The sequence below is a fragment of the Indicator indicator genome, chromosome Z, assembly GCF_027791375.1.
Source record: "Indicator indicator isolate 239-I01 chromosome Z, UM_Iind_1.1, whole genome shotgun sequence".
In the NCBI taxonomy this organism is placed as follows: Eukaryota; Metazoa; Chordata; class Aves; order Piciformes; family Indicatoridae; genus Indicator; species Indicator indicator.
This window is the reverse complement of record NC_072053.1, coordinates 60,301,002-60,322,370: the sequence shown is the minus strand read 5'-3', so window position 1 is coordinate 60,322,370 and position 21,369 is coordinate 60,301,002. Positions and strand designations below refer to the sequence as shown.

The following is a 21,369-nucleotide window of genomic DNA, read 5'->3' as shown; positions in this document are numbered from 1 at the left end:
GGCTTAATGTATGTGTCATTACTTTTATTTGTGTCCTGCCTTTTGTTGTCAGCCACAAATATGCTTCAGGAAATTCTCACCTTTGTTCATTAGACTACTGCAACAGCTACTCCAATCTCATTTTCTGTACCTGCAATTGATTATCTTTTTAGGGAAGATATGCCTTGAATTGACCAATGAAATCTGATATAGCATAGAAATTCTGTTAACTGCTTGAGAGACCATCTCTGATATGAAGGAAATTGCTAAATTTTATTACTCATTTAGCCCAAGGAATATGACTTCGTGGTTTAAGAGCATAGCCTACACAGTAAGATTGCCTTAGACAGATTTTTGTAACTTAATGGTCACGTAAAAACTGGATACTTTTGCATAATCTTTCTTGCCCTCCTTCAGTCCCTTTTGTGATGCTCTAGATCAGATTGCTAGAATGAAAAAGACAAATAATCAGTGCAAATGATGCAGAACCTCATTCTGACTCGTTGTGCTTGAAAGCCACCATACTGGGTTTGGTCCATTGACAAAAAACATTCACTTGACCTTTATGAGACTGCTACTCAGCAGTAGCCTAGTTAAAATACTATTTTAAGAAATTGCAAGGTGTTTTTCTTCCATTATTTATTTTTTAATTATCTTAGGAGCAAATTGAGACTTTTTTTGGTGATGGTTTTGTCATCCTGCCTAGGAATTACATTGTTGGATTACTACATATTCTGTGTGAAAAGCCACCATCTTTTGTTGTGAAACTAGGATCTATTTATATCCCTTGGTTTGTCCATAGCTGAGTGTATGCTTTTAAGTGGAAGGAACGTGGTGTTTTTTCTCATTTATGTAGTATTCACTACATATTTGTAGTGAATTATTTGTAGACTATACTTTTTCACATTCTTTTTTGAAAAAGATTATTTTGGTTTCAGGTGATGAGCATGGTATCAGGATTTGCACCATTGATCTCTGCAGGTATTTTTTCAGCCACTCTATCCTCTGCATTAGCATCTCTTGTGAGTGCACCTAAAATCTTTCAGGTAAGTGTGGAATCAAACCCGTAATCTTTGAAAGAATTTAACTTCTGAATCAAAATTTTTGAAGGGGGACTCTAATGTACTGCCATCATGGTTCATAGCAGCTGGTGTCAGTGGATATATCAAATGTTTACCTGTTGCTTTGAATGGGAAAGCAGTGTGTTACTGTTACTAAAGATAGCTAGACAATAATTTGTTCCAGATCTCATGTATTTCATGTTAGTTTAGAGGTCAGTTGTGGTGTAAATAACACTATAGGAATCTACAAACTCCTTTAGATTTTTTTTTTTAAAGTAACAGTGGAGCATGTACAAAGTGAAAAGATTAGTTCACTTCTCAAAGTAATCACAGAAGTAGAATCAAGATCTGGAATATTGATCCTCATTATTACAATAATTGGGTACCAGTTCTCACATGAGTAATTAACATTGATTTTGTTCATGTCCCTGAACGTATTTTGCTTTAACTTCTTTTTAAGCATTTAATCTCATTTTTCTTACAAGTTCTTTTTAATTAGGCAAAACTTCAGTGTTCTCTAATGACCTTCTTCCCAAAAGTTCAGTAACAGGGTCAAATGTGGAAGAGAATAAAAGCACTAGTATTGATGCATAGAACTAACACTAGAGGTCTGCAACTGAATGAGGTGGAGTTACTAAATGCCTTCTTCATCTCCATCTGTACTGCTGGAGGCTGTCCTCACGAGCCCCAGACCTCTGAGGTGCCAGAGGCAGACATGACAAAGGAAGAGTTTTGCTAAGTTGATGAGGACTGGGTTAAGGAACAGTTAAGTAATCTGGACATCCATAAATCCATGGGTCATGATGGCATGCACCTGTGGGTGATGAGAGAGCTGGCAGAAGTTCATTATCAGACTGCTCTCTACTGTCTTTGGTAAGTCATGGTGGACAGGAGAGGTGCCTGGGAGAGTGGAGGAGGGCAAACATCACTCCTATCTTTGAAAAGAACCCAGGTAACTATAGACCAGTCAGCCTCCCCTCCATTCCTGGAAAGGTAAAGGAACAACTTATCCTTGGTGCTGTCCTTAAGCATATCAAGGACAAGAGGGTCATTAGGAGCAGTCAGCATGGTTTTACCAAGGGAAAGTCATGTCTGACCAACCTGATAGCCTCTTTTTGGGACAGGACATAACCAGGTAGGTAGATGATGGTAGAGCAGTGGATGTAGTTTATCTTGATTTGAGTAAGGCATTTGGCACTGTTTCCTACAGCATCGTCTCAGCTAAACCGAGGCAGTGTGGTCTGGATGACTGGGGAGTGAGGAGGATTGTGTACTGGTTGAAGGAAAGAAGTCAGAGGTGTGGTCAATGGGACAGAGTCTAGTTGGAGGCCTGTATGTACTGGAGTCCCTCAGGCGTTGGTACTGGGACCAGTGCTGTTCAATATATTCATCAATGACCTGGATGACAGCTCAGAGTGCAATGTCAAAAAGTTTGCTGATGGCACAAAATTGGGTGGAGTGGCTGACACACCTGAAGGCTGTGTTGCCATTCAGCAAGGCTTGGACAGACTGGAGAGTTGAGCAGGGAGAAATTTAATGAGGTTCACAAGGACAAGGGTAGAGTCTTGGACTTGGGAAAGAACAACCGGTATAGGTTGGGGACTGACCTGCTGGAGAGCAGTGAAGGGGAAAAAGACCTGGGGGCCCTGGTGGATGGGAGGTTAACCATGAGCCAGCAATGTGCTCTTATGGCCAAGAAGGCCAATGCCATTCTGCGGTGTATTAGAAGGGGTGTGATCAGTAGGTGGAGAGATGTTTTCCTCCCCCTCCGCTTTGCCCTGATGAGGCTGTGTCTAGAATATTGTGTCCAGTTCTGGGCCCCTCAGTTTAAGAAGGACAAGGACCTCTGCTTGAAAGAATCCAGCACAGAGCCACAAAAATGATTAAGGGAGTGGAACATCTTCCTTACAAGGAGAGACTGAAGGAGCTGTGTCTCTTTAGCTTGGAGAAGAGGAGACTGAGGAGTGACCTCATTAATGTTTATAAATATGTACAGGATGAGTGTCAAGATGATGGAGTCAGGCTCTTATCAGTGATGCCCAATGACAGGACAAGGGGCAAGGGGTGAAAGTCAAGGCATAGGAAGTTCCATGGAAACATGAGGAAAACTTTTTTCACCATGAGGGTGACAAAACACTGGAACAGGCTGCCCGGGGGGTTGTGGAGTCTCCTTCTCTGGAGATATTCAAAACCTGCCTGGATGCATTCCTGTGTGATCTGGTATAGCTGATCCTGCTTTGGCAGGGGGGGTTGGACTGGATGATCTTTCCAGGTCCCTTCCAACCCCTAACATTCTGTGATTCCATGAATGAGTGTATATGTTGGGCAAAGTTTCTGCTTTCTGAAGAAAATACTGTTTCTAAAGAGACGCCTACATTGTTAGACACCAGAAAAGTGAAATAGTCAATTACTTGTAGGAGAGCAAAGCTTGTTCTTACAGACTAAAAATACTGGAGGATAAAATACTGGAAATGAAAAATGCCATAATGCAAAGACAGTTGAAGTAGTGGCTATAAGCCTTTTTTTCTTGGAGCAAGGTAAGAATCAGTGGAAAGACAGCATTAGTAAGGATACATTTTTAATAAATTACACTCTGACTCTTGATTGTTTTTTGTTTTTTTTTTTTCTCCCTAGGCTTTATGCAAGGATAATATTTATCCAGGCTTTCAGATGTTTGCCAAAGGTTATGGGAAGAACAACGAGCCACTGAGGGGATACCTTCTAACATTTTTGATTGCTCTTGGATTCATATTAATTGGTTAGTTTGAAATTATGTTTCAAAATCCTTTTCTCTTTTACCAAAGCATTCTAGTCCATAACACGATCTGGTGACAGTGTCCTAGAGATCTAATGCACAGCTTAATTCAAAGTCATTGTTCTGAATCTGTTTCAGGATTACTTTCTCCTTTCTTCTAGATAGAACTCTGTCTAGAACTGCAATAAATTTGAATTGAACTGTACTAGTACTGTATTTTTCTTAATAACCTCAGGTATCTGTGCCTAGTACCTATCAAGGTGTGTAAAATGTATGTAAAAATCCATCTTTTGTTTCGGGTAGAGAGATGTTTTATTATGTAAAAAAATTTGCTTCAGACTTTTAATAATTATAAAAAACTTCAGTAAATGCAAACTTGAAGGAACAACCCTTTATTAAAATGTTTTTCTGTGAAGTTACAAACAGTAGAGGTGATTTCTGCTGATGCTGAAGGTAAAGGTAGTCTGGGTAGAATAATTTGTGTTCGACGTAGATGAAAACTAGTTGCGCAGTACCTGCACTGGAGCTTTTAAACTTCTTTCCCAAGTTTACTCTTTCATACCTCTGCCAAGTTTGCTTAAGGCACAGGTATACTCACAATGTCCCTACTGCAGCATGCTTGACTGTAGCTTGATTGAGTGCTGCAGACTAACATGGTACATTCTGCATTTTGAGCTACATTTTTTTTTTTTTTGATGGTGAGACTACACAAGTTCTGTATTAGGCTATCTCACAGAAAAGAGTGCATCAGGTCTTCCATCTCTTTCACTAAGAAGTGTGCTCATTGTTGTGGTGCTTAATAATGCACTATACTAGTACCTAACTTTGTCTGCCATTGCCATTCACCATAGTTAATTGTCTCTTCAGCTTATTAGTGTCTTGTTCTTTGGTGTTTGAGAATTGAAGTAGAGAGATGGTGAAGCTCTCATTCTTCAGAACCCATTGTATGGTGCACTGCTTGGTCAAGCCATAGTGAGAAGGAAATAACTCTTAATGAATTGCTTCAAGGAAGTATGTAGTGCTTCCTAAGCATCAATCCTGGAGCACATGGTAGCATGGAAAAAAGTTTATAGAAAACTGAACGTTACACTTCCTGACTATTTGAAAATAACTAAGTAAATGGGAGACCATTAACATAATAGCTCTGTCTGAACAGAAAGGACGAACTGCTTCTCCTTGGAGTACATTAGAAAATAAGTGTTTGTAGTAGGTTTTTTACTTTGTAGTCTACAAAGCTATTGGATAATGTCTGTCATAACAGTCTGCTTTGTTTTTGGTTTTACAGCTGAGCTGAACGTCATTGCTCCAATTATTTCTAACTTCTTCTTGGCCTCATATGCCTTGATTAACTTCTCTGTATTCCATGCTTCTCTTGCAAAGTCTCCAGGTAGGAACTATATTTTCAGGATGAGAGTTTAGCCTGCAATTTCTTTGTGTATGAATAAATAGCATTTCAAAGGTATTACTACAAATATACTTGGGTCTTCTGAAATTTTGAGGACTGAATGATCCAGTAGAACTTGGGAGCTAGTAATTTTGTCATCTTTGAGATAAATCCGTGTTTATTGAGAAACTCTTGAAGAAAGTTTTCTTGGTGATTCAGTATCTGGTGTTCAAGAACCACTGGTCTGTCATCTTTGAATTTCTCTGTTCATGGGTTTATCTTCCAGTCCAGAAGAAATTGGAATTGCAGGTGGTATTGCCACATTTTTATAGCCTTTTATGCAGAAGCCTATTAATCTGACTGGAATAAGTTGAAACCCAGTGCTTGCCTAACAGACATATATCATACACAGTCCACTATGCATTTGTACTGAAATGATACCCTTAACAGTTTCTCAAGCTGCTGAACTGGTTGATGTTACTTTGCCAGAGCGTGTGCATAACTCATTTACACAACTGTTTTATGTCTGATATGCTTGTTAATCTTGGGTGTGTTTGTGGATGTGTGTGTGTATTTACCTGATCTTGGATAAACATGAGGAATTAAGGATGCAAAGTAGTGACAGTGCATGTGGTGGTTTTAACTACCACAGTGCAGCACCTTGACGTAGTCTACTTGATTATATCTGTGCTTTTCCTTTTCACATGCTGAAAATTTCTGGCCATGTGAAAATACTACAAGTACACCACTAGGGTGGTACATGAGAAAGCGAGCCACAAGTTGAAAATTTGTTACTGCTTTTGAAAGGAAAAAGTCAATTGTCAGTGAGCTTGCCAAAGATTTCTCTAGCCTGGTTCAATAGACATACAGGGATAGCCATCTGCAAACTTCCCTTTTGAGATGTGCTTTTAGAGGACAAAGCAGACACATGTTCATTTGAAAGGGGTTCAGAAATTGAGAGCATAAATATGCCAGTGTCTTTATTTTATACATTTTACTGAAACTAACATGAAATGTGATGCAGAATATTAGGGAAGGAAAAGAGGAATAGTGCCTTCCCTCTCTTAGAGCAGTGATTAAATTTCTCTCCTCTTTTCTCTCCTGTCTTCCAAATTATATTTTTGGCTAGGTTGGCGTCCTGCTTTCAAATACTACAATATGTGGATTTCTCTTGTTGGAGCTATTCTCTGCTGCATTGTAATGTTTGTTATTAATTGGTGGGCAGCACTTCTAACATATGGTATAGTTCTTGGACTCTACATTTATGTCACTTACAAGAAACCAGGTATGTATAGAGGCTTGTTTTGGTTGTGGAAGTGGGGAAAGAGGCTTGCATAAGAAGGGAAGAAGTGATGGCTTTGAAGAAAAAACTCAACTACCTATTTCTGTTTGAGTAGTTCAAACTTCTCTTTCAGGCCTTTTAGTGGTAATGGGATGTAATTATGCTTGTATAGTCATTGCTGTTACCCCTCCCAAATTATGAAGGTGCATGCCTTGCAGTAAGATGTAAAAATTTGAATGAAAGTTGGAGGCAAAGGCAATGGAAAGAGCTTGGCGTGCAGCATCAAAGACACTAGGAAAACACACTATGTTTTGATAGGAGATGAAAGAGGACCCTACCTTTTCTGAATGAGAAAGACATTTAAGTGGTGGTTGTTTTTTTTTTTTTTAAGTGAGCCGTTCCTATGGATATGAATAATAACTTTGATAACTCTTAGAAGGAGGAAAAAATTATCTGTGTTCACGTGCAAAATACAGCGGAACTGATCAGAAAAGTGTTCGTGAAGTTGAAAATAAGGAACACCCTGCAGTTGGGGCTATGAAGATTATAAAGTACTTGGATGATAAATGCATTGTTGTAACTATTGAAAGAAGTATATGGGAACAAGTGAAGAGGATCTTTTTATTTCCTTATAAAAATAACCATCTAAAAAGGATCAGCTTAATTCAGCAGTTCTTCACTGAAAGTATTTGAGTTTGTTTAGACAGTGTTTTATTTTTTGCTTTGTTGGGATATAAAACAACCAAGCATGGGATTTTTCTTGAAGCATTTTTTTTTCTTTTTTTTTTTCTTAGTTAGAGTTTGCCACAATCCTTGACCTTTTGGGCAGAACACCTCAGTTTTTTCTTCTTATAATTGTGAAATAGTGAACTCTTAGCTGGTGCGTTAAAACTTCTGCAGGAATGCTATCATTAGAGTTGCTTATTTAGCAATTGACTGGTGTTGTGTAGAATGGACCAGGAGGTAGCTTAAATCTTGTGTATTTTCAGTTGGCATTCAATGTTGATTTTGTGATAGGGTAGCTTTACAATGAACAGGTTTAACTAAAATGCTGGAACTTTTTTGTTCTTCAACCAGATGTGAACTGGGGATCCTCAACACAAGCTTTGACTTACTTGAATGCGCTACAGCATTCTATTCGTCTCTCAGGAGTGGAAGATCACGTGAAAAACTTCAGGTAACATAGGGCATAAGAAATTACCCCAATGTATTCAGTAGGGTGTAGTCACAATGTTTGCTGTCATCATTTCCATTAAAGCCCTGTTTCATCTCCTGGGGTCATAAAAGCTTGGAGTTTCACCACTGTGGATGTCCTCTGGACATACTTACATTAGCATCTTATTTCTGGTTAAGAATTTACTTTAGAAGCAAGTGTGTGGATGATTCCTGCTTATTGTTAGATGGTTTGCATCATGAACTGAATTGGAGGACATGCCTCAAACTGCTAGTGATGAGTATCCATGTGCTTGGGATAAAACTGATCTAACCTAAAATCCCTAAGATGTGTGCTGTGGATGTTGTCCTCAACACCGGGTATTTCACATTAGACATACTCTCTCATTGCACTTCAGTAATGGCAAACAGGCTATGCAAGTATTTTTCACACAACTGAAGAGAACGGATTGTTGTCTGCCAGCATGGCTGCTTAGGAAGGTCCTGCTCAAGGAGTCTATTTTCTATTCTGTGTTAGTGGCACTTTTCTGGACTAAGCTAGTGCAGGGTCAAAAAAAAGCTTAAAAATTAACAAAGTATTTACTTAAACTAAGGCCTCCAAAAATTAGAATCATGACTTTATCATGTGGTCTTGTCCAGTCCCAGACTGAACTGACTCATCACAGATGCAGCTCTAGAGATGGATCTGACATCAGATTTCTTAGGGCCATATCCAGTCAAGTTTTGAGTATTTTTCATGAAGGGAGGTTCTGTTGACCTGCATTTGAAAGTAGAGCAGTCTTTTCCCACATGTTGCCTGTGTTGGGAGCAGGATGGATAGTGCTGACACTTAGTCTAGCAAATCTCTTATCATCCCTTGCAGCTAAAACTGTAAGAAGTGTATTATTCTATTAAGCTCCATGTATTAAAAAGAGAATCTAGCTACTAAAATATTGTTGTGTACAAGGGGACATTTTGCATACTTAGAGCAGAATTTAATAAGCTTCGAGTTTAGGAAGAAGTTCTTGACAGAGGTGCCATTTGTGAGATTTAAGTCCAGAGCGCCAAACCTGGCAACACCACAACGAGGTCTATGGTATTTCCTGTCAATTGGGAAAATACTCCAAACCTGTCTTGAAAGTGACTAAATTTTATTGAAGTGTAGGATAGGTACTTAAAATGTCACTGTTGCATACATACAGCCAGTTGAAGTTAGATATATGTCATAATAGGTAGCAGCACAACCTCAAAGATAAATTGCGAATATATCGATATGAGTGAGCTTTCCGCTTCTAAACTTAAAGGAGTTGGCTGTTATAGGTAGACTACAAAATCTGAAGTCCTAATGTAACATTTAAAATCCCTGATTTATATATTACCTATTGCATCAAACTGCATTGTTCACAGTAAAAAAGCCTACATTCAGAATATTGTTTGTTGCTTACATTTCAAGGGCAGCAATTTTCAGACTTCTTAATGCAAGTCAAAAGTCTCTCATTATATAATTTGGAATGTCTAACTGTGATGAGTGTTGCAACCTCACTTCTGCTGTGAGTCCATTTTGAGTTGCAAGCTTCAAGGTAAAGAAAAGCTTTATAGGGAAATTTTTACCAAGTGTAACTTTCTGTGTGTGCTGGTACAGGAAATGAGTGCTGTGCTGATTAATGTGTACTCAGCTGAAGTACTTCCAATACAATCCTGTTTAGTTGGAGAAGCAAGTGTAATAGCTTTCTGAGCTTTAATCTTCTTTAATTGTTATCCTAAGTAGACAGAAATCTTGATGTAAGCCAGTTTTAAGCACAGTGGCTATTTTTCAGACAGCTACCTAACCTGTGGCAAAAAATGCGTTGAGTTCTATAGATAGATTCTAAATGAGAGCAGTTCAGTATTTATTTAATAATATAGGTTTGCAGGTAATAACTGAGTTGGGCAGAAGTGTTGATCTACTTGAGGATAGGAAGGTCCTAGAGAGGGATATGGACAGGCTGGATCGATGGGCCAAGGAAAATTGTATGCAGTTCAACAATGCTAAGTGCTGGGTCCTGCGGTCACAGTAACCCCGTGCAATGGTACAGGCTTGGGTCAGAGAGGCTGGAAAGCTTCCTGGCAGAAAAGAACCTAGGAGTGCTAGTCAGCAGTCAGCTGAACATGAGCCAGTAGTGTGCTCAGGTGGCCAAGAAGGTCAACAGCATCCTAGCCTGTAACAGGATTAGTATGGCTAGCAGGACTAGGGCAGTCGTTGTCTGCCTGTACTGAGCATTGATGAGGCCACACCTTGGGCCCCTCACTACGTGAAAGACATTGAGATCGTGGAGTACATCCAGAGAAGGGCAGCAAAGCCAGTGAAGGGTCTGGAGAACAGGTCTTAAGAGGAGCAGCTGAGAGAACTGGGGCTGTTTATTCTGGAGAAAAAGAGGCTGAGGAGTGACCTTACTGCTCTCTACAACAGCCTGAAAAGAAGTTGTAGCAAGGCAAGCATCAGGCTCTCTTATCAGGTAAAAAGTGATAGAACAAGAGGAAATGGCCTGAAGTTGTGCCAGTAGAGGTTTAAATCAGATATTAGGAACATTTTAATCACTGAAAGGCTGGTCAGGCACTGGAATAGGCTCCTCTGGGAGGTGATTGAATCATCTTTCCTGAAAGTAATTAAGGATGTGTGGATGTGGCACCGAGGGACATGATTTAGTGATGGACTTGATGGTGCTAGGTTAACAGTTGTACTCAATTATCTGAAAAGTCATTTTTAACATAAATGATTCTATGGTTGTGTTTATATGATTCTATTATGGAAAATTAACTGGAGCTGCTGTAAAGATTGAAACAGATGACCTTAGGTGATTCTTACGATAGGAAAAATTATCTCCTGAAATTAATTCTGAAGTCTAGACACTTTGTCTTAAAACTGAGTGGAAAGTTGTCTAGCATAACTTGCTCGCAGTTGTTTGGTTTCATCTTCTGAATGATAGTAATATTAAAAAAAACAAACAACAAAACAGCAAAAACAAAACACAACTTTAGCTTTTCTGTTGGGCCAGAAGAATCTATGTTAGAAAATGCAAAGGAAAAATCTGACCTATACATGGTGGAAAAGTTCATCCCTGTGACCTTGAATTGTCTGAAAATCTGTTTCTGGATTTTAAATGTGTGCATTTTCAGATTACGGGGAATTACTGAGCTTGGAACCAATTAATCATATGTCTCTTTAGTGAAAAAAAAAAAATGTTCTTTACTTATTTAGCGTAGTCTTGTAAAAGTCGATGAGCTTATTATTTTACCAATGGCAATTATGTTCTTAGGGCAAATATTTCAAAGAAACATGTTTCTGTTAATTGAAAACATCGCAACTCCAGATAAAGTGAGTTCCAAACTTTTTTCTCTCCTCATCTATCCACAATTCTAGACCGCAGTGCTTAATTATGACAGGGCCTCCTAATGCACGTCCTGCTTTGCTTCACCTTGTCCATGCTTTCACCAAGAACGTGGGCTTGATGATCTGTGGCCATGTACATATGGTAAGTGTGTTCTAGCTTTACTTTAAAGTTACCATGGGTTTTTAGTGTTGTGGGGTTTTTTTAGCCAATTACCTTTTTATTTCTGGTTCTTACTGGTTTGGAGGTTTGGGGTTTTTTTCAGTTGGTTATGTTTTGTTTTGTTTTTCAAGTGAAAGCATCATTAGGCATTAGAAAGTGCAAAAAAGAGTCTTACAGGTAAGACTCACTAATGGTCATCTCTATTCTGGTTAGGCATACTACAGAGGAAACTGCAAACTTTGCTTATTTAGTGTTTAAATGCTGAGGAAGGTTTTTCAGGAACAAAGTGAACACTGAATTACAGCCTGGATCTCTTTCTTTCCTTGTATGTTATACACTCTTACGTACTCTTTTGTGCTTTGGCCAGAGCAGTTGAAGTGATGTGCAGTGTACATCTGGATTTCCCTTTAGTGTTGCTGTTTCAGGGAGATTGATTCCTGTGCAGTTTTCTTCCAAAGCCTGGGCTAAAATCTGCTTGAGTTGTAAATTCAATATCAGTTTAGCCAGTAATTTAAAATTGCTCTTAACCTTTCAAGTATTTTTTTATTTCTTCAGTTACCAGATGCATTTCATTGATAGGTGAAACAGTAGTGTGAAGAGCTATTTCTGTTCCTTTTCTGCCCAGCCCCTAGTATGTCACTAATTTTGTCTTTTGTCAGGATACAAAGAGGGGGAGTGTTTGGGGTGCTGGATGCGTGTGAGGACTATTCTGTAAGGATGTAATTTCAGCTCCTGGCAGGAACAGAGGGCCCAATATGCAGGGTTGACCTTCACCATATGGAAGTCTGCAGTCTTCCTGGAGCCTGAATTGGGTATATCTCTAGAGAACTCCCCAACATGGTGCTGTCTCCAGACTATTGTCTGTTACTGATCTTCCAGACAGGTAGAGAGGAAGCTGCATCCCATAGTCTGAGGGGAGCGAAGAGAGATTTCAAGGCCTTGGGACAGCTGGTGAAAGAGTCTGAGGCTCAAGTTATTTTCTTTTCCCTACTTCCAGTACCCATCCATGATTTGGAAGGGATTAGAAGAATCCAGTCCATAAATGCCTGGCCCTGAGACTGGTGCTACAGGCAGGGCTTTGGGTTCTTTGATGATGGCTGGTTTTATAGGACACCAGGATAGATGGTAATACGTAGGAGAGGCTTATCTCACAGTGGTAAAAGAATTCTAGGACTACTACTAGCAGGGCTCATTCATAGAGCTTTGACATAGAATCGAAGGAGGATGGGGTTATTGCTGGGCCTGCACCAGTGAGGCAGTGTTCCAGTATTAATGAGGACCAGAAGGCCTCCCACCCCACCAGGGTAGAATCAGTGTGCTCAGCTCACAGCACACAGCATGGGGAATAAACAGGAGGAGTTAGGAATCCATGTGTGGTCAAGGGGTTGTGATCTGATGGCAGTCACAGAGATGTGGTGGAACAGCTCACATGACTGGAATGTGGTCATGGATGGCTCTGTCCTTTTTAGGAAAGACAGGTCAACAAAGTGAGGTCAACAAGGTGGAGTTGTTCTTTGTGTGAGGGAACAACTAGAATATGTTGAGTTCTGTCCAGGGGTGGATGAGGGGCAAGTTGAGAGTTTGTGGGTGTGAATTAAGGGGCAAGCTAGCATGACTGATACTGTTGTGGTGTTTATTTCAGACTGTGGTTAAAATTCCCCCCCCCCCCAACATTTAATTGCCAGATCAGCTCAGTTGAAAGCAAATGAAGCTGTATTTACAACCAAAACTACAATCTACAATGAAATGCAATGCATATGTACAAAATACACAATATTTGCATATATTTACAGGTATTTACAATTTATGAAGAGCACAAGAACCACCCTGGCCAAAAAACAGGGGAGCTGCTAATAGCTTCCTACTCCCTGCCCCTGTCCTTACCCCACTGGATACAAAGGAATAAGAGGAAAGAGCAGAGCGTTATTTTGTTAAGGATAGTCAGCCGAAACAAAGAACACAGCCAAGGTCAGGCGGAAGCAAGTTAGTGTCTCCCAGAGCAAGGAAGCTGAAAAGAGAGAAAAATAGCTTACATTACCAGCCTTGTGTTTATTATCTGTCCAATGGGATTGTTTAGAACTCACCATTATTTTCCTTTTCACACCCAATAGTAGTTTATTTACATTCTACCACTTTCTGTTCAAGATCTCTGGAAAATTTTGAAGGTACAGCCTAAAACTGCCACCCAGACCACCTGATCAGGGTGATGAAGTCAGTGAGGCCTTCTACAGGCAGTTGGCAGCAGCCTTGCAGTCACAGGCCCTGGTTCTCATACCCAGCTATTTGCTGGAAGGCCAGGCAGGGTCTGGTCAAAGCAGCGAAGGTTGAGGGCAGCCCTTGGCTGCAGCAATCATGAGGTGGAGTTCAGGATCTTGTCTGGTAGGAGCAGAAATCCACAACTTTGGATTTCAGCAGGGCTAACTTTGGCCTTTTCAAGCAATTGCTAGGGGAAGTCTCATGGAACAGGGTACTAGAAGGCAGTATTCAAGGCAGTCTTCTTCCAAGCTTAAGATTATAGCATCCCAACAAGTAGGCAATTGACAAAGGGAGCCAGGAGACCTGCATGGCTAAGTAGGGAACTGCTGAGCAAATTCAAGTGGAAGAGATTCTACAGATCATGGAAGTAGGGGCTGGCCACTTAGGAGGAGTGGAAGACTTGTCAGAGGATGAAGGGAGTCAACTAGGAAGGCTAAGTCCTCCTTGGAACTCAATCTTGCAAGGGAGGTCAAGGACAGCAGAAAGGGCTTCTTCAAATACATTGCAGGAAAAACTAGTACTAGAGGCAATGTAGACCCACTGCTGAATGAGATGGGTGCCCTGACAGAGGATACAAAGAAGGCAGAGTTGCTAAATGCCTTCTTCATCTCCATCTATACTGCTGGAGGCTGTCCTCAGGAGCCCCAGCCCCCTGAGGTGCCAGATGAAGATGTGGCAAAGGAAGAGTTTTGCCAGGTTGATGAGGACTGGGTTAAGGAACAGTAAAGTAATCTGGACATCCATAAATCCATGGGTCCTGATGGTGTGCACCTGTGGTTGATGAGGGAGCTAGCAGAGGCCACTGCCAGACCACTCTCCACTGTCTTTGGTGAGTCGTGGTGGACAGGAGAGGTGCCTGGGGACAGGAGGAAGGCAAACATTACTCCAGATCTTCAAAAAGGGTAAGAAGGAGGACCCAGGTAACTATAGACCAGTCAGCCTCCCCTCCATTCCTGGGAAGGTAATGGAACAGCTTATCCTTGGTGCTATTCTTAGGCGTATTAAGGACAAAGAGGGTCATTAGGAGCAGTCAGCATGGTTTTACCAAGGGAAAGTCATGTCTCACCAACCTGATTGCCCTTTTATGGGGACATAACCAGATAGGTAGATGATGGTAGAGCAGTGGATGTAGTTTATCTTGATTTGAGTAAGGCATTTGGCACTGTTTCCCACAGCATCGTCTCAGCTAAACCGAGGCAGTGTGGTCTGGATGACTGGGGAGTGAGGAGGATTGTGTACTGGTTGAAGGAAAGAAGTCAGAGGTGTGGTCAATGGGACAGAGTCTAGTTGGAGGCCTGTATGTACTGGAGTCCCTCAGGCGTTGGTACTGGGACCAGTGCTGTTCAATATATTCATCAATGACCTGGATGACAGCACAGAGTGCAATGTCAACAAGTTTGCTGATGGCACAAAATTGGGTGGAGTGGCTGACACACCTGAAGGCTGTGCTGCTTGTCTCTGGAGTGGAACATCTTCCTTTTGAGGAGAGACTAAAGAAGCTGGGTCTCTTTAGCTTGAAGAAGGAGACCGAGGAGTGACCTCATTAATGTTTATAAATATGTAAAGGGTGAGTGCCAAGATGATGGAATCAGGCTCTCGGTGATTCCCAATGATAGGACAAGGTGCAGTGGGTGGAAGTTGAGGCATAGGATGTTCCATGGAAACATGAGAAAATTGTTTCACTGTTAGGGTGACAGACACTGGAACAGGCTGCCCAGGATTGTTGTGGAGAGACTCTGGAGATAATAAAAACCCGTCTGGATGTGTTCTTATGTGTCTGGTGTAGATGATCCTGCTCTGGCAGGGGGGATTTGACTGAATGATCTTTGAATGTCCCTTCCAGCCCCTAACGTTCTGTGATTGTGTCAAAACAAAACAATGAAAACCAATAAAACAACAAAGTATTTTGTTAAAGCAGAATAACAGACCTGTTAATGTTTTTGGTCAGGTTGGGGTGTGAGGTGGTTGTGATGAAAGGAAGCAAATTGCAAGTAACTGGTCTTCAGAATCATTCTTGTTGTGAGTAAACTAACTGTGATAGACGCTGACTGCCATGCTATGATATGTACCAAAACTTCACTTGGCTACAGAGAGACTGTTGCATCTGATAATATGCCAAGATGTATTTATCAATATTTGTTATTGTGCAGTTCAGCTTCTTATTGTTCATCCAAACTTCCTCTGTCACATCACTGAGAATGCTTGAGAGCATGTGACTTCAAATATTGCTTACTCTTAAATATGTTCCAATTTACCACTGACTCAGTGTGACTTGGTTCTGATCCAATGAATGCATAAGAGCAAATCAAATTAATGCAATCCACAGAACTTACATTTTCATAAGCAAATATTGACCAGTTTTGTCTTCAGAAAATGGAATTTTAATTCCTCTCTATATGCAAACTTAAAAGTTCAGTTGGGTGCAAAGGACATAAACTGAGTAACCTGAGAGAGGTAAGATATCACAGACGGAGTTAGCATTTTGCAAAAGTAGGGCTGTACTGAAAAGAGTAGAGCAGCATCACCTGTTCTGGTGGGGCAGCATCACCTGTTCTGGAGGGGCAGCAGTTCTGGTGAGAAGTATTCTGGGAGCAAGTCCTACTCTAAAATTGCTTTCCCATAAGAGAATGACACTGCCTTATTACTTAATTAACTCTGACCATTTGATTGGAATTTGTATCCTTTTCAAAACTAGGCAACTGTGGTTTTGATTATACCTTGTCCTGTATTCTGCATTTTGAGGTCTTGGAGGAACAGAGTGTTTCATCCTAATGGAAGTAATAAAGAATTCCAGGAGATGACTTTGCAACATAGAACTGCAGTAGTGACAGCATTGTGACAAAGGCTGATTAGGATTAAATACACAGAGAGGTGTGCTTGTACAGCTTGAAACAAATATTGCAATAACGCCTAATGTTAAATTATCCTATATCTCTGTACATTTCATTACAAAAACCTACAGTATGCTTTGGAGGACATGGTTGTGCCACCTGCTGGGGAAGTGGGTTTTGCTCTGGGGGAACAACATTGCAAAGACTTGAGCAGCCTGTTCCTGAAAATGAGAATCTGTTCCACTCTGCTGCTTGATACTTTGATGTTTCAGGGTTTGTTGTTTTTTGGGGATTGTTTTGTTTTTTCTTATGTAGTGTGGAAGCATGGTTTGATGTTCTTCAAGTTTTAATTGAAGTCTAGCAGTGAAATAAAAAAAAAAAGACAACAAAAACCCCAAACAAACACCAGACCAGGAACTGCTTTATTGTTGCTACTTATCATTCTTCTACTCACTTCGCTTTTTATTTCTGTATTTTGAAAGGGTCCTCGGAGGCAAGCTATGAAGGAGCTGTCAACCGATTTAGCTAAATATCAGCGATGGCTAATTAAAAACAAGATGAAGTCTTTCTATGCACCAGTGCATGCAGAGGACTTGAGGGATGGGGGACAATACTTAATGCAGGTACACCTCAGGTTTATTCTTCTTTAATGAAAATGGTGAAGATGAGAATCAAAATCGGAAGTACTTTTATGCGTTGAATATTTTAATTTTGCAGAGTTCCTTAAGGCTGATGAAAAATACTTTTTCTGCTTAAGAAAGTAATGGAACCTTCAGTTGTTTCAGTAATACCTTTTTAAAAAGCATTTTTTGTTCTTCTTAGGCTGCTGGTCTGGGTAGAATGAGACCTAACACCCTTGTTGTTGGATTTAAAAAAAACTGGAGACAAATTGAAATGAGAGATGTTGAAACCTATATCAATTTATTCCAGTAAGTAGAAAATGCAGAGGTGTAGTTCTTATGCTCCATTTCGGTACGTTTGCTAGTAATTGAAGATTTTTAGCTGCATGGAATCTTTCAGGTAGACTTAAATTTTCCATATTGCGGATTCAGCAGTCTTCAATACCATTTTTTCCCCTTCTGATAAGGAAATTAATAAGCAACTTTTGATAGTTTAAATAGATTTCTGTACAATACCTTTGTGCCTAGAAGGAGTTGTGGCAGTAAATCTGAGGTTTAAAAGTTACTGTCTTTAGAGGTGGAACTAGTGTCTAGTGTGCTAGTCTGCTAAATTCTTTAAAGCATAGTTTCTAGTGAAAGCAGGGGGTTTTGCACCCTCCTTTGGTAAAGATTTATTAGAAAATGAATCAAATCTTACACTGAAGTTCTGCCTTCATTAGATCTTGCTTTCATGTACAAGAAATACTTAGAAGATAAACAGCACTGGCATATAATATAGTAGCAAAGGAGATGGTGGGAAAAGAAATTCTGGTGTAGTTGACAGTACTGTCTGAAAAACTTGGAGTAACTTGTGCTACAAGCACTTAAGAAAACTAAAACTTGCTTTTTGGACTTACTGAGAGGCTTCTTTGTTTTCCTTGTGTGCTGTGTAGCTCTCTTAATTCGTGTTCTACTTTTCTTGTTTACATTTAAAAGAAAGGATGGGGAGATTATAGGCAGAGATTTGAAAAGAAATCCTACCTGCCAACTTTCCCAGCTCTTTAAGACAAAAGCAGGAGTACTGAATGCAGTTAAAACATAAGGAAACATGTTGGTTAGTTCTTGATTTTTGTTTCATCCGTTTTGGAATGGCTTATGCTGGAAGATCTGTCAAGGACAGCAAAGCCATATGGTTCCCCACATCCCAAAACAAAAAATGTCAGGAGGTAATAACTAGATCAGTCTCCCAGAAGCTTTCCAGAAGCATGTTAGAGATATACATCAGATCTGTACAGATGTAACAAATTAAATAATTAATTTAAAAGACTCACTAATGGGCAAAATATTTTCTTCTTAAATCAGCCTCCTGTTTTCTTAGATTTGTCATAGAATATGCTGATGCTTTTAACATATAATCAATCCTTACTGCTTCTGAAGGGAAGTGTTTAGTGAGTGAAATACTGAGAAATTTCTGTGGAAATTACATGGGAGGAAGTTACCTGATTTATGGTTGTAATGAAGTATTTATGTTTAAAGGTCTGATTATTATCTGCTAATGCAAACTGTAGAATATGGGTAAGTTTGTGGGGTTTTGGAGCAGTTTTCATCCATTCTACTGTACTTTTACTGAGACATGCATGTAGGCTTCTTTGCTTCATTCTACAGTATTTCCCCTCTTTATTTTTCAAAGTAGCAAGTTTCCTACCTAAATTAGAGCTAGTTTGATTCTAAACTACAACTTCATAGGTGTTTTTAATGCACAATTTTTTTGGAAAGAAATCAGAGATTTGTAGCTCTCAAATCAAGGAATCCCTTTATTGACAGGGGTAGATAAAAATTTAGATTTCTCAGTGTATCTTACAATGTGTGCAGAACTGGAATGACCTGATCATTTTGCTTTTATTTAATCACTGTTTACACACAGGAGGGATAAAGGAAAGAGAAGGAGTACCTATTCTATGTGTTGCTTTCCAGGATATGATGTTCAGTTCACTGATGCAGTTGTTAGATTGGAATTGAAACTAAAATTGTAACGTAGATTTAGGATTTGGGAGTTTAAATAGCAGTCTTGAATCATGGGGATTTGTTGAAAGAGGGTGGTTAAAGTAGGTCCCTTTGGAAAGAAAAAGTTGTACCAGACTGCTTTTTCCTTTTTGTTTAGTGATGCCTTTGACATTCAGTATGGTGTAGTTGTCATCCGCCTAAAGGAGGGCTTGGATATTTCTCACCTTCAGGGCCAAGGTAAGATTTTTGTTTCAGCTAGTGAATAGTTTTTCTCACGCCCTTTTAAAACTGTTTTTTTGAAAACAGTAAAAATCAACAAAATAAATCACCACCTTCTTACAGAGTAAAACCACAAAATAAGAGACAGTAAACTGCGGAACTTGGTTTTCTGCATTTCAAATTTCTTAGTTGCTTCCTAAGGAATTACTATTTAAATGAAACAAATTTAAAGAGGCTGCCAAACTGGTATCAAGTGTGTGGGGCCCAAGGCTAGAAGTCATGATTGCTGTGAGTTTGGTGTGGATTGCCAGCCCTTACACAAATTAGTTTAAAGACCTCAGCAGTCTTCTGTCTCAAGTTTGGAAAGGACGTGGTTATGGTAAGTAGTGGTCTTAAGCCAAATGGTATAACTTTAATTAAATTTCATGCAGAATAATGAAGTCAGCCTGTGAGCTTTTGGTGCAACTGCCTACTGAATTGATGACATCTAATTTGTTTGTAGCTTGCCTCATGTAACATTGGTACAATGAGGAAGGAAGCTTTTGACACAGTCTGTATAGGGGGCATCTCCTGGAACAAGGGAGCGTTGTTTCTTCACTGTAAACACACAAATATATTAGAATTTGTAGAGATTTGTCACTGTGTGCGTGAGGGCAAAAGGAGTGTAAGAAACAGCAAGGAGTGAAAGAACTTGCAGGGTGAAAACAACACTGCTAAGAGCACTGGGAAATGCAACACCAAAGTGTCAGTGGAGTCTTAGTATCAACTGGGAACTGTGAGTTTCCTTTCGCTCTGACAGCTGCCAAGTAGCTCTACTGATGCCAAACCTAGAAAAAAGCACTTTGCTGTGAGACATACTTGGTCTGGGCCTTATCTAAGGTTCGTCTTCCTCTTGACTTTAGAGTGGAAATGGAAAATATCCAAGTAATTTTTATTTTCCTCCTTGTACTTCCTCAAGTATTAGCTAGCTGTGTTTCTTGTTTAGCCTGTGGTAATGCAATGAACATGAAAATCTGGGAAGGAAGTAGCAGGAAACTATAGTTCTGCTCAGAGGAGGAGCTTCTTTGAAGCACTTTGTTGAGATTTTGTTATTTTCTGCTTGCCCCTTTTTTTGTTTTTTAACTCCCTCTCCTTGCCCATAGCATAACAGTTGCAGTGACCAACCATGAACCATCTCAGTATAGTCATGTGCCTCTGGTGATACAGTTTGGAACAATTAATGGTTTACGATCTGTTTCTTTGTTTTCTCAAAGAAGAGCTACTGTCATCCCAAGAAAATCTCCATGTACAAGGATGTCATAGTAAAAGTGGATTATAGCAAGAAGTCTGAGACGGAGACTTCTATAGCTTTTGCTCCATCATCTAGTGAAAAAACTCATGCTCTGCATAAAGGTAATTTGCTAGTTTGCAAAACAAAATTTGAGTTCTCACTCTTTCTCATTCCCTCTTCAATTTCTCTGTCTTCTTACAAAGGAAATACTAAAGGGTTCTTTGTGTCTGGAGCAGGAGTGTCATGCTTTTCTAGCCATTGATATCTGAGTACTTAGTACTTTGGCATAGAGCTTAGCAGTAGTAGATAAAATAAGTCTTACGTGTTTAGTCCCCTAACTAAAACAGGTGGTAGACAGTGACCTGCGTTGAATTTGCCTTGTTAATGAGTTTTACAGCATAAACATTGCTTTATGAGTTGTAAGCTAACATTGCTGAGAGTTGTGCCACATTACATACTGGGATTTGAAGACTGCTGAAATTGTGAAGGTGTTTTCTCCTCTTCACTAGAATACTATATTCATGTTAACAGACAGGATACTTTGACATGACAATAACAAACCTTCCTTTTCAGTTGAAAGTAGAAGCTTGGAGTGACTTAAGTGGAGTGGTTTGGGTTTTTTTTTTTTTTTTTTGTTTGTTTGTTTGGTTTGGTTTGCTTTTTTCTTCTCCCTAATACACAAGTAAATCTCAGGATCTGGTAGACTGCGTTGTGTACTTTTCTTTTGTATGAAAACCCATTTCATTCTACCTTTTTTTGTATACACTAGTAGTGTTTTCATTAACATCACAAAAGAAATTAACCTTTTTATTTTGTATCTTTAAAAATCTTCCAGGGGAGGACGAGGATGGAAAGACTCCAACACAACCACTGTTGAAAAAAGGCAGGCATTTTCCACCTTTTTATGTTAAAACATTCTTTCACATTGTTAATTTCAGTTTTCTTTTTATATTTCTTTTTACAAATATATATGAGAGAGGAAAACATCAACCATACAACGTTAATTTGTTTCTTCATATCTGCTTTGGAATGTGTTTGATCTTTAGG

General features: G+C 39.6%; 1 protein-coding gene across 1 annotated transcript in view; it reads left to right on the top strand.

Moving 5' to 3' along the window:
• SLC12A2 (solute carrier family 12 member 2) overlaps window positions 1–21,369 on the top strand; it is a 61,813-nt gene that overhangs the window by 32,362 nt on the left and 8,082 nt on the right. The window contains 12 exon segments of the mRNA XM_054397599.1: window positions 918–1,025; window positions 3,675–3,798; window positions 5,081–5,182; window positions 6,309–6,464; window positions 7,539–7,638; window positions 11,014–11,125; window positions 16,713–16,853; window positions 17,053–17,159; window positions 18,991–19,070; window positions 20,306–20,330; window positions 20,332–20,444; window positions 21,158–21,205. Of these exon segments, the coding sequence (XP_054253574.1) occupies window positions 918–1,025; window positions 3,675–3,798; window positions 5,081–5,182; window positions 6,309–6,464; window positions 7,539–7,638; window positions 11,014–11,125; window positions 16,713–16,853; window positions 17,053–17,159; window positions 18,991–19,070; window positions 20,306–20,330; window positions 20,332–20,444; window positions 21,158–21,205 (1,216 nt within the window).